The sequence below is a fragment of the Chiloscyllium plagiosum genome, unplaced genomic scaffold (assembly GCF_037043375.1).
Source record: "Chiloscyllium plagiosum isolate Xiang-an unplaced genomic scaffold, Cpla_swu_hap1 HiC_scaffold_32, whole genome shotgun sequence".
Lineage (NCBI taxonomy): Eukaryota > Metazoa > Chordata > Chondrichthyes > Orectolobiformes > Hemiscylliidae > Chiloscyllium > Chiloscyllium plagiosum.
In genome coordinates this window covers 27,277,326-27,293,232 of record NW_028270170.1, presented here as the reverse complement: position 1 = coordinate 27,293,232, position 15,907 = coordinate 27,277,326, and the positions used below count along the sequence as shown (strand labels likewise).

The window sequence follows — 15,907 nt, the reverse complement described above, 5'->3', positions numbered from 1 at the left end:
CCGGTTAGAGGTTTATAAAATCATGAGGGTACAGATAAATTGGATGGCAGGTTACTTTTTCTCAGGGTGGGGGATTTCATACGAGGAGGCATATTTTTAAGGTGAGAAGAGAAAGATTTTAAAAAGACATAAGGTGCAATTTTTACACAGCGGGTGGTTCATGTGTGGAATGAACTTCCAGAGGAAGTGGTAGCTGCATGTACAGTTGTAACATTTAAAAGATATTTAGATAACTACATGAATAGGGAATATTTGGAGGGATATGGGCCAAGTGCAGACAAGTAGGACTTGTTTAGTTTGGGATTATGGTCAGCATGGTCTGATGGGACCAAAGAGTGTATTTTCATGCTCTATAATTCATTGTACGTTATAGAATCATTTTTTTTTTGAGACGATTCTGAGAATAGCAACATTCAATTTCCAGCGTGCTGCCTCGGTGAGTCAGAACAATATTTTCGCAAGAGTTCAATAAGGAGGCATTGGCATAGAATTAGAAGCAAGGGGTCACGCCTAACAAATTTACTGGAATTCTTTAAGAAGGTAAACACTCTAAATGTGTGGAAATTGACTTAGATTTTCAAATTCCATTTGATAATGGTTCTATTGGTTAATTTTTTTAAAACAACTGTAAAATAGTAAACAGTTTTGAAAATTGACTTGGAAATGGAGAGTGGAGGCTGATGAGTAGGGATTAAAAAATGAACATTTCTCAAACTGTGGGTTATTTTGTTTACAGAATTTATAAATTGAGAGACTTGGAAATAATATGCAATGACACAAAAAATCTGTGACATGGGGGAGTGAGTTCAGCATAATAATTAGGTGGATTAAGAGGTTGAATTTAACATGAATTTATAAATGCGAGGTTATACCTGAACAAGGATTCAATGGTAATGTGTGTCACTTATCAAAGGTGAAAAGCAAAAAATCTTAGCTGTGAGATTGTGCACTAGAAAACATTCATCAATATTCCTTTTGTTAGCAAGGTTAGCTTTGTTTTGAGATGTATGTATGGAAATATGATGATGAGTCGAATTTGGTTATTACAGTCTCCTAGGAGAAAGTGAGGACTGCAGATGCTGGAGATTAGAGTTGAAGATTGTGGTGCTGGTTAAAGCATAGCCAGTCAGGCAGCATCCAAGGAGCAGGAGAGTCAACGTTTTGAGCATAAGCCCTTCATCAGGAATATAGTCTTCTGCTACTCAGAAAAAAATACTTTTGAAATATTATGCTTATTTTGAATGCTCTGCCTCTAGTTGTATATTGATGTGCTGTTAATGGTTTATGGTAATATAATAAAGGTTATGAAGGAAGGATATTGAAATTAAACAGGTTTTCATGGAAATAGTTAAGGGGAAATTAATCTAGTTCAGTTAAAAATCAGGACAGTGTAATTGAAATTTATGATGAGAACTGGTATTATGATTCAATGGAATTAAGAATTGGATTGCAGCAGATACTTAACCTCGCAAGTTAACTTCTGGAGCAAAGACTGGCCTCAGTCTGATCTTTGCCTCATCTTGCTTTATGAAGACTGTATTAGCTTTTCTGCCCCTTCCCACTGGAAGTCACAACCCTTCTGTATCCTCTTATTGTTACAATGAGTGACATCGTTTTGTTTTTATAAAGGTGTTAAAGGTTCTTTGATTAAAATATTAAATTTCTAAACAGAGTATAGGTCACCTCCTATTTTGATGGAGTACTGGAGAAGGAGAGAGTATATATAGTCAGTGCCCGTAGGACTTAGCAATACTGATGCCAGATATCTCTAATAGTCTTTGTATTCTGAGTGGCATTCGTCAGTTAGTTCTGAATTTTGCTCTAGTGGATTTGCTAAGAATTGGTCTATAAGTGCCCAGGAGGCAAAGGGTTGAGGGACTGTACTGAAATCTGACCACTGCCGACCTCACATTCTTGTACTCCTGTTGATTTATCATCAGCCATTTCATGACATTGATCTCTTTTCACGCTGCTTAATAAATTATCACGTCAGTGTTTATATGGAAATTAATATGAACATTGGTATGCAAGGGTAGCGATGTGAAGGTCCAAGAGTTGAGCTCAGTTTATTTTTCTAGTTCGCTTGAGGAGATTTGGTTTGCTTTCATGTCGAGGGATTACAGAAGCCATGAGCTCACAGAATCATACTGGCTGTGATTACCTCAGACTGTGGTGACCCTGCTGTGTGAGGCAGAGTAATCTCTAGAATAGAAACAGCAAATGATGGAATTACATATAAGATCCTTCAGTACTGACAAATAAAAAGATGACCTGCCAATTCCAGTGTAAAAAGCAAATCCTCACACAAATCCACCCTCCGGATTCTTTTGTTTTTGTATAATAAATTATTCTGCTCTTCACATTAATGGCCACAGTACAATTTTTGTTTTTATTTTTGCAAAGAGAAGCTTTGTTTTTTGAGATTTCAGTGCCTCCTCACGGCTGGGACTGACATATGGCAGACCATAATGCTGCCTGTTGAAGCAGCAAATCTGGGTTCGGTGACTTGTCCAAGAGGCACTGTGTTAGCCTGCTGCTCCTGCTGGGCAATTTCCCCAATTCAACCAGAGGCAAGAACAGACCAGTATGGACAACTCGCCCACTGGCAGCAGCAAAGTGATTAGGCACCTGAGGAGTTTAATAAGCGAAGCTCCCACTATTTACTGGTGATTGCACAACTTTATGCAACTTGCACACTCTCCCCTGTCTCCTGAAACCTGACCAGTGAAAACTGGGGGCTGTTAAGCAACCAGCAGAGGGCTAGTAGTGAGGCTTTATGGAGAGAGACAGAGGAGCACTTCATTTTCACACAACTAGGTCAGTCTGTCCTCAGTTTGGAGGGATTTAACAATGGAGTGGCACTCAGTTATGTCGAATTCACTTGAAGGGGTTTGTGATCAGACTGAAAATAATGGTGCAAAGACACCACAAAGAACCTGCTGAGCAACCACTGGGGGCAACAGGAAGTCAAACATGGATGAAGAAATATGTTTGCCATCAACCCCCACCCAAGCACTTCTGCCTCAAGACATGGCAGAGGTCATACCCTGAATGTACTCCAGTATCCGCAATGCCTCAGGTAGCTCAGATTTCTCCCTGTCTGTCTCTGCGCCTTCGGTAAAGTATGGCCCTCACTGCAGGTCCTTCATCTACATGGTATCTAGCAGACAGTGACCTGACCAATTCACTGGCCTTGTTGTCAATGTCCACCCAACACAACGCATGACCCAGAGTTGAATCGTGAGGGTGTACTCATGCTCAGGAAGAAATGTCTTAATGTTAAAGAGAGCAAAACTTCGTGAATTATGTTTTAATATTTTATCTTTAAAAATGGTGTGTTTTGCGCTGGTATATATTTCCACAAAACTATTTTAATTTTTGGCCAAGATGTCACAAAGGAGACATTGTCATAGCATGAAAAGAATAATGTGACTGATTTGAAGTGTAAACTAGGTGAACTTCGTGGAAGGATTAGACAAGACTTTTATTATTTACTTATGGGATGTAGACATTACTGGCTGGCCAACATTTACTAACTTATAATAATTGTATTAAATAATGTGGATCAGCTCACACCAAATGTTTACTTCAAGCTAAGTCAGAAAAATCGAATCCCAGGAGATGAAAGGAAATCAGCAAGAAACAAATTTAAAGCAAATGTCAATAATTCAGACAATAAGACACAATAACTTAGAAGTGATAGTTTATAATCTACTAGGCAACATGACAAAGATGGAGAAAGTGAGGTCTGCAGATGCTGGAGATCAGAGATGGAAATGTGTTGCTGGAAAAGCGCAGCAGGTCAGGCAGCATCCAGGGAACAGGAGATTCGACGTTTCGGGCACAGGCCCTTCTTCAGGAATGAGCAGAGAGTGTTCAGCAGGAGAAGATAAAAGGTAGGGAGGAGGGACTTGGAGGAGGGGAGTTGGAAATGTGATAGGTGGAAAGAGGTCAAGGTGAGGGTGATAGGTCGGAGTAGGGTGGAGGCGGAGAGGTCAAGAAGAAGACTGCAGGTCAGGAAGGCGGTGCCGGGCTGGAAGGATCCGGCTGAGACAAGGTGGGGGGAGGGGGGATGAAGAAACTGGTGAAGTCCAAGTTCATCCCCTGCGGTTGGAGGGTTCCCAGTCGGAAGATAAGACTGGGAACCCTCCAACCGCAGGGGATGAACTTGGACTTCACCAGTTTCTTCATCCCCCCTCCCCCCACCTTGTCTCAGCCGGATCCTTCCAGCCCGGCACCGCCTTCCTGACCTGCAGTCTTCTTCTTGACCTCTCCGCCTCCACCCTACTCCGACCTATCACCCTCACCTTGACCTCTTTCCACCTATCACATTTCCAACTCCCCTCCTCCAAGTCCCTCCTCCCTACCTTTTATCTTCTCCTGCTGAACACTCTCTGCTCATTCCTGAAGAAGGGCCTGTGCCCGAAACGTCGAATCTCCTGTTCCCTGGATGCTGCCTGACCTGCTGTGCTGTTCCAGCAATAAAGTTTCAACCTTGATCTCCAGCATCTGCAGACCTCACTTTCTCCTCGAAGATTAGCACCTAGGGAACAGGAGAATCGACGTTTCGGGCATTAGCCCTTCTTCAGGAAGAAGGGCTAATGCCCGAAACGTCGATTCTCCTGTTCCCTAGATGCTGTCTGACCTGCTGCGCTTTTCCAGCAACACATTTCCAACATGACAAAGATAGCAACCTCCAAGTTATTCTTGATATTATTTAATGACTTTCTTAGTATCGCTAATTTATAGTGCTGTGCAGGCTGTTGTTTGGAAATATGAGTAATAAAGTTCAGTCCATGACAAAAACATAACTTACTGAAAAGGCTCAGCAGGTCTGGCAGCATCCATAGAAAGAAATCAGAGTTAACATTTCAAGTCAAGTGACTCTCTTCCTGTGAACATCTTCAGTCCATGACTGTTGTTTTACTCACTAGTCTATTATGATGAGTTATGTCAGAGCTTTTACATTTAATGAGTTATACTCATGAAAGACAGTAGTGCTGTAAAGCCTAAAGCTGATCTCAAAACTGGATAAAAGCAGTTATATCAAGATATACAATGGCCAGAAGAATTACTTTCCTCCAGATATGTAGGACAAACTTTCAACAGTCAGCACAGTGACAATGAACATTTTAAAATGGAGTTGAGAAAAAGGATTGAAGTGTTTACAGGTTAATTGTAGAAATTGTAATCAATCCATTCAGACATCATGACATATATCTGGGAAAGTGGGACTTCAAACTGGATCTTCTGTCCCAGAGGTGGTGGCACTAACACTGTGCCAGAAGACCATTCTTCTGAATTTGAGATTTTTAATCAATCTATTATGAAATACTTCTGGGTTGGTGTTGGAATTTGAACCCAGGCCTTCTGGTCCGGAGGTCAGGACACTATGACTGGAACCACAAGAGCCTCTAAAAGGGTTAACATAGCTAATCTATGGAACGCTGCTTCCTGCCCTATTAGGGCCATCAAGAATGCATTTGCCAAACAATGTTAGCCATGTTGAAATATGAATTGTGGTTTGCGTATTGACTGCTAAATGAAGCAGGATGGCTTTTTCCATGTTTCCGCCAATAACGCACTCAGACTACACTGCAAGAGATGAGCAAAAGTAATAATTGCTGACTTACACACACATTTTGCACTTTGCTGTTTTGCTACATTTTGATCATCTGATGACGCAGTGAAGATTCTGAAAGTGTTTTGATAGAATAATAAGTGGTTATGTTATTTTCTAGATTCATGACACAATTGAATCTATCAATCAGTTGAAGATCCAACGTGACTTCATGCTGAGCTTCAGCAACCACCCACAAGAGTTCATCCAGGATTGGATAAAGTCACAATGTCGAGATTACAAGGTAAGAACACAAGAAGAAGCCACTGCATTTAGTACATTCAGTTGTGACTTATTGCAATCTTCAAAATACAAAAGACGAGGCCAGAATATCAAAAGAATTACCAGGATTTCCTGTTTGATTCCTGGGCACATGACTGACTGTACACCTAGATATCGAGGTGAGAAAAGGACAGGATATTGCAAGTTATCGATAATACTGGTCTAAAATATGGGAACCAAAATAATCTAAACTAAGATCATTGAAGGTCATAAAGTTTGCAACAGATTTTCTAAACTTTGCTCTCCCTGAAATGCAACAACCTGTTGAATGATATTAAGGTTTGACCTCGTGGCGCAAGTTATTTTATTTTGGTATCAGCAGTTCAGCCCCTCAACACATCAAACTCTCTGACAGGTTTTGAGAAGATTTGTGGCTCAGGTTGAGGTTCTGGATGTAGGTTTGCTCGCTGAGCTGGAAGGTTCATTTTCAGATGTTTCGTCACCATACTAGGTAATACCATCAGTGAGTCTCTGGATGAAACCTTCATCTGGAGGCTCACTGAAGATGTTACCCAATATGGTGACAATATGTCTGAAAAAGAAACCCCTCTAACAAGCTCATTCGCTTCTGTCCAAATGCCTTGTAGATTATTTGAAATAATTACTTGTGTTCAATTTACAGTGATTTTAATGTATACCATCTAGTTCAGAGGGCCTGGCTTTTCTATTTACCCTGTATAATTAAATATCTTTTCATCTAGGATTTATCCATCGTGTTATATTTCAAAGGTATTGCTGGAGCTTTGATTCACTTCAGTACCAGAAAACAGCCCATGTCTTAACATGAACAGGGGAAAAAGACATAAACACATCAGTAATGGGAAAAAAAAGCTATAACTATTTCCTTACTTAAGTAACTCCTGAAGTTTAGGCTGTTAAAATACCTGCATCATTTTGAAGCTGATTTTTGGCTCCATATTTGACCTCATATTGTGAATAAATATGCAGAATAATTGAGGAAGTTGGTGACATAAAGAATTAGAACCAGGAATCAGCTGCTTTGTCCCTGAGTCTGTTCCACCAATTCAGTACGATCATAGTTGATTTGATTACTCCATATTGCTGCCTGTCCCATCACCTTTCACCCCCATATCTAGCAAGAAGTTAATTATCTCTGCCTAAATACGCTTCGCTATTCAGGCAGTATTAACACTGCTTCTTTGCTAGTTGAAACTCACATATCAATACAAACAAAGTCAATTCATTGGAGTCCAGAAAAAACAAGTTAAATATTATCTCCCACCTGCATAGTTGAACAGTTGCCAGTGACCAGCAGGTCAGGGAACATGAGCTGATCTTGAATTACAGTCGTATACAAGTGACATCTTGTTCTGGCTTTTTGCACACTGCCTTCAGCAACTAACTGTGTGTAAAGTGTTCAAACAGAAAGGAAGTACTATAAAGGATTACCCTAATTATCTTTTGCAGATACCATTTCAAAAGACACTGGCTATGCAATTATGTAGTGGGAAACTGGCAAAAGAATGTTGCAAGTTTTGGCTTGACATTCTATTGCCATTGTTTCAGTAAAGGTATTAATCATTTTAAACACCACCACCAAAATCACAAAGGGTGAAATTACAGTTGGTGTTTAATACATGGTGTAAAATTGTATTAAACACCACATTCTTCAAAACTATAAAAGTCAAGCAACTTGTTGCTCAGTGTAATTTGTGTCTGTAGGATTGTGATAATGTTTGCAATACTCTTGGTGATCTACTTGCCCAAGTAATTTCAGAGTGATGCTATGGAAGTAGGGCAGCCCTAGCTGAAGGCAGGTAGAACTCCGTTCTCGCTGCTGGCATTGCTAGTGAAAGGGTGTTTATGAAGAAATCATTTTCTGAAATTTTTTATCTTGTGCTAAATGTTTAAAATTCAGTTTAATTTTATTGCAATTGAGTTGCACTGTGGTTGTTTAATTTTGACATTTGATGTGCGAAGCTTCTAAGGTTTATTATGCTCTGAATTGGATCCAGATTATGACTGATGTCATTGGAAATCCAGAAGAGGAGAGAAGGGCTGAGTTTTATCATGAGCCATGGACACAGGAAGGGGTTGGACGATTCATCTTCTCAAAGGTACAAGAAATATTGTTCACAATGATATATTTTTGTCTGTGTGGTCTGTAAAGACTACACAGACAAGTCCCCAGATTGCAAATAGGTTTGATTTTTGGGGTCTGTTTGTTTGTTGATTCGTACGCAAGTTGGAACACAGTACAGCGCAATATAAAGCAGCTCTTCGTAAGTACAGAAAATGTTCAATGTAGGGTCTTCGACATTACAGCATTGTATGGGACTGTGTTTGTAAGTACAAGTGTTCATAAGTTGGCCATTCGTAAATCCCCTACACAATGGAGTAATGTGGATCACATTTGAAGTTCACATTCCTGTTGTTTATGTCTCCAGTTGCTGATGTTTCTATTTAGTACTGAATCAACAAATAAGACAGCCATAGAGCATAATATTATGGAAAACTGAATGGCCATATTAAATAGAAATGCTGCAAGTGGCCAAAAAATCAGACAGCATTATGGAAAGTAAAACAGAATTAAATTTTCAGATGATCTTTCCTCTAAATTGGATTCATGAAATGTTATCACATATAGACACTGATTACTTGGATTATTATAACCACATTGGCAAGCTGGGACCACAGGCATCCGATTTGCTTCCAGGTTTGAGGAGAAAACCTGTCATAATCAGCTATTTCCTCGTACCACATTTACCATGAGATTTCTACTCTCTCAAGTTTCCTGGTTAACCATGGATATGTTTTCTGTGCGAACAACGTTGTTTATGGGTTGACTGAGTCCTAAGTTTCTATTTCTTTCCTTTTCTTCTGAGGAAATAGCTGGGTCTTTGCTCAGCATCTTGAACTGCAGATACACCTAGAGCCCAGAGATGTGAAAATGAAGACTCAGTGTGATACTGCTAACCTTCTGCAGAATTCTGTTTCACAGAACTCATCCACACTTGCAAGTTTACTCCACATGCTGTACTACAAAATCTTTTTTTTTCTCCCTTCCACAACACCCTCAATATTTTGTAACCATTTTGCCTTTTTGGTTGCTCACTAGTTTTCTGAGGCTGCCTGGAAGTTTGATGAAGAGAACATATGCAAACTTAGATGATTCTAGCCATCACCATCTCAAAAGAAAACAGGAGTTAGACTTGGGAGTTTAGATGTCTTTATAATGAAACATGCAGTCAAACCCTATTGGTAAAAGACTTAAGATCAGAATTCTTATTGTGGAATTTTGAGAGATATAAATGTTAGATTAAAGTTGAAGCCTGATTTTGGATCATCTTCACCAGTTTGATCTCTATTAGCCATGAGGAGCATTCGGACACTGTCTGGGAGGTTTTATGGTCTTTGCATCTCATGTCTGATTTTAACAGAATTGCAGTACATTTGATATTTTTCGTTCCTCACTCTTCCGGTTTCTGGAGGGAAAAACTCATTTAGCTGCTGTTCCTAATGTTAGGACCCTAAGTTAACAACTTGTCATAGAAGGTAAAGGATAGCAAAATATGTGTGGTGTTTATTCCAAATGGAGATGTAGTTAATTGTGTCTTTAAGGTCAGGACATAACTGGAGAAAAATCTCATCAACTCCCAATTCCATTTTTATGAAGTGGTTATTTATGGGCTTGTACCAAAAGGTTACAAAGAAAACTTGCTATAAACGCCAAGTCATTCGCCAGCGTACCATATTGTGATTTAATTTTAATGCCCTTGGAGTGGCTGAAGAGATGGTTAGTTGACCAAAAATATTTACTTTCTAAAGTGCATCTCTTCCCCCTTGCACAATCCTGATCTCAGTCGCTTCAGTATGCAAAGGCAACACAGCAAACCTAGACTCTATATCTGACTTGCTGCTCTAAGGCAGATGGTTTGATAGGAACAGATGTGTTATACAGTCTGGACAAACATTTGAAAAAGCCTCAAAATCACTAGTGTTAAATATGATGGCCTACTCCAATGTTTTCATGGAATGGTGATTTTAAAAGCACTGCTGTGATCCCAGTCATTGTAAGAAAGGTGCACTGCTAGATCATCTAACAATTGATTTAGCAGGCATTGGGAGGGTGACAACATCAATCCTATTATTAATGCTACATAGTAAAAGGTTGTACAGTATAATATCAGGCCTACTGTATTCAAAACTTGAAGAAATCTCTGGTTCTTCCATACAGGTTCAGCAACGCAGACAAGAACTGGAACAAGTACTGGGAATCCGTATCACTTAGGTATAATGATTGCGCCCTTCCAAAGTAACTGGAGCTCCACATTCATGTTACTCGCACTGCTTCTTCGATGTCAGAGAAACACGCCTGGTTAGATTGTAGATCACAAGCAGAGAAATTACTTTGCTAGGGACATTCTAGCCATATTTTTATATAGAAAAAAACTGTAAAATTTGATACCTGTTTGTAGCATTCCTTACCCTTCTGCTGCACTAATGGCTGAGAAATACCAGCTGTAATAGGAAAAAAATGATCTTTTTAAAAGCCATTGCTAAATTTTTCAGGGGTGTTCACCCAATGTTTGATTATATACAAACTCCAGGAACTCGATTTGATTGAAAGGCCTCTGGCATGGCCCAAATCTGCCATTAGATTTGCACTTTTTTTCGTGTTGGAATGAAAAAGATTGCACAACTGAGTAACTGTGCTCAGAAGTCCACAAAATAGCCTGGACATAAAGAACATGATGATTTAGTGAACTTCAGGAGCTTAATTAGCCTCTTGGAAAGTGAAGGGTTATACTTAAAATTACTTCTGATAGCTGCAGTCTCACAGGAACAAAAGCCATTTTTTATTCTTGTAAGGCATCCTAGCACTTAAGTCAGAAACACGTTTAATGGTACACTTATGCCTACAACTTGCTGGTTGCACTATTGACATATGAATACATTTGCACTCTAAATTCAAAGCAAAGTAATAAACCTGAAGCCACAAAAAAAATCAAGACTTATGTGGCCTATCAAACTTGCTGTGCCATTCAGTACAATCATGGCTGATCTTAAGTTTTAACAATACTTTCTCACACACGTCCCACATGCCTTGATTCCTGAGACCAGAAAGTCCATCTATTTCAGTCTTAAAAATATATTCCATCATGGTGCAGAGAATTCCAAAGATTTACAACCCTTCAAGATATTTTGCATCTCAGACCTTAAATGATCAGCCCCTTATCCTGAAAGATACGCACCCTTGTTCTAAATTCCTACTGGGAAGCGGGTGTATGGGTGTAGCCAGAGCGCGGTGGGGGATCGAGGTGTATAATTTGAACACCTACCCTGTCAGACCTATCCTGGAGTATGTTTGCCCAAAATTTGATCTTGTGTTAGGAGACTATGCAGCTACCAGATTGCAATAAAGAATTCTTGTATCTTTTCTGGTTAATATTGTGGAAACATTTGACCTGACCAAACAATGTCTCTGCCCTATTCACGTTTTGTAAAACTCGAATCCTCTCTTGTCCTTCAGTTTTAATCCGTTCAGTCTCAAAAGATAGATTGGCAAGCTGGAATTGGAACTAAATGTCATAAGTAAAGTCATTGTGCACTGCTTGAAGGATTATTTCAATCTGTATCAATCGAATATGTATTCTATTACACAGATAACTGCCCTGTTTAGATCAGCGATAAATGTGCATCTTACCCAGTTTACCCTCTTGCAGTGACAGACTGCAAGATGTGTTTCTACTGAGCTGTAGAATCTGCCTTTTCTTTATTAGCATCCTATGAACTCATCTCTTCCAAGGACATTTTGTCAGTGTTAAAACATCATTCACATTGCATGCACGAATCTAAACATGTACCATCACAATAGTCTTCATCCAACTCAGAGAAATCATGGTGTTAAGAATTGCCAAGATAACTGATGCTGAAAAGAAAAACTTGTGTTTTGAATCTCTTCCCCGTTTGTGGATATAATGGGGAATCAAAAAGAATTCTGGTTTGATACATCATTTTAGGAGGTTCGGGATAGACTTGGGCCTTGAACAGAATACACCATCAGGTTTTACAAAAAGATATAAGGTAATGTTTCTGACAAATCATTCAGCAATCTTGAAAACGAGGAGAATCCCATTTTACAGCTTTCTAAATAATATGTGGACTTCGAAGTTCAGAGTAGGGGATAATAGGAAAAAGGCATTGGTTGTGTATCTCCTCACTTGTTTAATTAGTTCAAAACGTTCCTTTGAAGTTGCACCAGTGATTTTCTTTTTAAATTCCTTTCCAATACTGCTGAACGCCATTGTAAATTTAAACTTGAAAACTTAAGCTTGAAAACAGGCTCTCAGGACAAAGTTAATGGGGGTTAAAGTGTTATTCAACCCAATTGTAATAAACATTGAACTTGATTTTAGGTTTGTACAACTCAATTTCAAATTGGTGTTCTGCTCTGTTTCTAAATAATCATCATAAAGTCTGTCAGATCTAGAGCCATATGGAGTGTAATATAATTAGGATACACCAGTCAAAGCCTTAATGCCCAATAAATAGAAAAAGATCTGGGTCCTTAATGTAAATCTGAACAGAGAGCTAGATCTAAGCAAATAATAGGAATGTTAATAGGAATACTGAGAGGTTCTAATTCCACCTTTGTGGAGTTTTTAAAAATGCAATTTTATTAGGATTTCCTTAAGAAATATAATTTAGGAAAGAAATTGCTTTCCTATAGCATTGTACAATTGTTTTTTAAAAATATACAACAAAAATTCATCTAAGATCAAGGAAAGTTACATTTATAAAGGTACTTGACTGTTGAATATTTCAGGTATAAGTTACATTTGTTGTAATTACAAACTGCTGAGTGCAAATTTAAATGTTAAATCTGAGATTCAGATCTTGCAAAGCTTTAGATTTAATGGTTTACAGAAATGACTGCTGTGAAAGTGTAGAATAGTTTAGAATGCATTTTGAAGTGTTGAGAAATTGTATGAGATTGTGGTTAGGTGGCTGGGCAAGGCATCAATATCTGCAACCAGGAGGTGATGTCTCTGTCCTGTTCATTCATAATATTAAGAAAAAGTCATTATACTGCATAATTATGCCTCACATTGTTCTTTTAGGGAAGATATGAACTGGGATAGCAATTTCCTTATATCAAATGAACATTAAAGTCATACAGTCCAAACAGAATGCTAGCTGATCTTGCTTCAGTTAGTCATCGGGTTCTTAATGGATCTGCTTCCATTGAGATGGTATTTTTAGTCAAAACTCCTTAAATGTCTGTAGAAAGCGTTTTATTTATAGAACGTAGGATCTTGAGTTTGTGGTGCATTTTGGGACAATGTGGTTTGTGCACAGTTTTCTGAAATATGCTATTTGCTTTTATTAAGTTACTGCATTTAGTTGCATTAAAAGCAAATCAGCATAATTCAACCATCAGTAACTTATGTCATACAATACATGATTTTTTTAAATTAAGACGGATTTTCCTTCGCTGCTGAGTGAGTTCGGACAGCAATGTTGGGTAGGTTTCCTTGCCTAGAGGCAACTCAAGTAACCATTCTCTAAAACTAAGTAGCTAAGCAGCCATTGAGTCAATCTCATCTAACACCACATCTTCCCTCATCCAAAATATGCATCCACTTCCAGCAAGTATAACTGGATAGAGATTAAATGGGAAATAGTTCAATTTTCATAACCTAAGTCAAATCCAGAAAAGGAAATTTTGCACTAGAAGAATTCTATAAAGTTACTTAATGTAACTGTTTTAGAAAAATATTATTTAATGATATTGGGGAAGGGAGTTGCTGGTAAGGGCAGCATTTGTTGCTGTCCCTAATGCCGTTAAACCAAGGGACTAGGCTAGGCGATTTCAGAGGACAATTAGGAGTCAGTTGTAGTGGATCTGCAGTCACATGCTATGCCAACCAGGAAAAGATGGAAGATTTCCTTCCACAAAGGACAGTGAACCACATTTTTGTTTTGTGACAATTCATGATTGTTTAATGGTCACCATAATGGAAACTCTTTCTAAATTCAAATTTAAAAAATGGAATCGAAATTACTTAAAATTGGCCTTTGGATTAACTGTCCAGTTACACTAACATTTTACTTAGGTTAAAACCACCATAGTTTATGTTTCCATCAAAAAGTAAACAAAGTTAGCTACCTACTGATAGTAGTTCGGTGTTACACTTCGCTGCCCACCAGGTTCCATAAATCCAAACACTTTTCTTTTGTGAGGTTGCTTTGATTCTTCCACGAGGTTATTTTACACAAGATGCAAAGATGCAAGGCCTTACCAAAGACAATTATCCGAGGACATCACTAGGTGAAACCTCTCCAGTTCTCCTAAACAAAATGCTGCAAATGGTACATATATATATATAAAACAATCAGCTCGAATGCACAGAGAGAAAATCTGGGCATAAAATCCAAATTGTATTCAGTTTATCAACTGTCGGCCAAGTGTAGGATTGGGCGACTGCAGGACAATTATTGAAAACGTAAAACATTTTCAATTCAAAAGGAAGCCCCTTTGTTCAAATACCCTTAAATATTTGCTCAAAGTATACCTGTATTTAAAACTATTCACAAATGTAGGAATAGTTTTCTTTGTTAAATACTTTGAGTAGGAAGCACATTGCAGTGCAGTTGACAAAAAAAACCAGACTCCCTATCATGTTGCCAGTTGACTTGAGTACATACTACTTTGAGATTTAACTGAAGTACTTCAATGTCTGCAAATAGACATTTATTGTTCAACTTTATAAGTGCTTTAGTACCATGTCACTAAAATATGTAGGCAACAGGACTGAATAGTTAACAAATTGCACCTCATGGCAGATGGATGAGGTGTACCAGGAATCAGACAAACAGCATATGGCTCCATTCCCAGTAGTAAATTCAGAGTGAAAATACAATTGCTTTCAAGCACAAGGTGGGGATGTTGGAATATATGCTACAAAACTAGAACAAAAATTTGATTGAAAAATATGACATTCTTCCTGTTGCATACAGCCAATACTGTAATGACTGAAGTTATGCTTTTACATGTTTATATTTACAGTTTTGTAATGTTTTGATGCTTTTATATTCAATGCAGTGGTGTGCAGGACTAAGGTACAATTTGTGGATATTTATAGAGAATGCCTGTATTAGTTAGGTACTGGACTCTGATTTTTAGAAAGTGAAATTTTGTTCAAGGATTGCATTATATATTGCCTAAATTGTTAATTTTGACACTTTGAATATTGCACAGCCTTGGAAAAGGAGGCTCAAATGTTATTTCATTCCAAAGAGCTAATGGTTCTTTAAAATATGACCAAGACAGCCACGGTTCTAATTTTACAATCATATTATGGAGCAGTTCCAGTAAAGCACCAATATTAATACTGTAATACTGGTTTATGCGCTGCATTCCATGAATGGATTCATGGGAACTCTGAAGCCCTTAAGTACAACTCTGCTTAAGAAATACAAAATGTTACTGGTTCACTGACATTCACTGGGTGGAAGTTTCAACATGAAAAAATGTCAGATACATTTTACAGGCACTGCTGTACAGGTACAAAAACGCTTATGTCTATATGCATTGCAATTTGGTGCTTCTGTTCAATTTGGGACCACATTTGTACCAGAGCCAATAAAAAGTTATGTAAAAGTCTCCTATAGAGATTCTTGCATTTGAAAGAGACCATAACAAAGTTGATTTGTATTCTATTTCATAACTGCTCTTTTCTGGGATGGCGTAGAACTGGGAGAAATGGATGCAGGGATTCTCCCAAGTTATATTACTTGCAACAGATGTAATTCAAAATAATATTAACCACAAAATATCAAAAGTCTGTGTTCCATCAAATTGGGCAGTGTCACTGCCATTTGTCAGAATGAATATTTGTTATTATTGTTGGACCAAGTAAAAACAATTTTGAGACAAGTCATTCAACATACCAAGTGTAGGTTTGTTAGACTAAATGTTGAGCAAATTTCTTGAGAAAACAAGTTTCTTAATTCTTCATGGAAATCCTCACACTATTT

The 15,907-nt window shown here is 38.2% G+C and overlaps 1 protein-coding gene across 1 annotated transcript in view; it reads left to right on the top strand.

Moving 5' to 3' along the window:
• LOC122539941 (SWI/SNF-related matrix-associated actin-dependent regulator of chromatin subfamily D member 2-like) overlaps positions 1 to 15,533 on the top strand; it is a 45,384-nt gene extending 29,851 nt beyond the window's left edge. The window contains exons 11-13 of the mRNA XM_043675139.2: positions 5,742 to 5,864; positions 7,879 to 7,980; positions 10,101 to 15,533. Of these exons, the coding sequence (XP_043531074.1) occupies positions 5,742 to 5,864; positions 7,879 to 7,980; positions 10,101 to 10,154 (279 nt within the window). The 3' untranslated portion in view covers positions 10,155 to 15,533. The remainder of the gene's footprint in view (positions 1 to 5,741; positions 5,865 to 7,878; positions 7,981 to 10,100) is intronic.
• Positions 15,534 to 15,907: the final 374 nt, after the last annotated feature.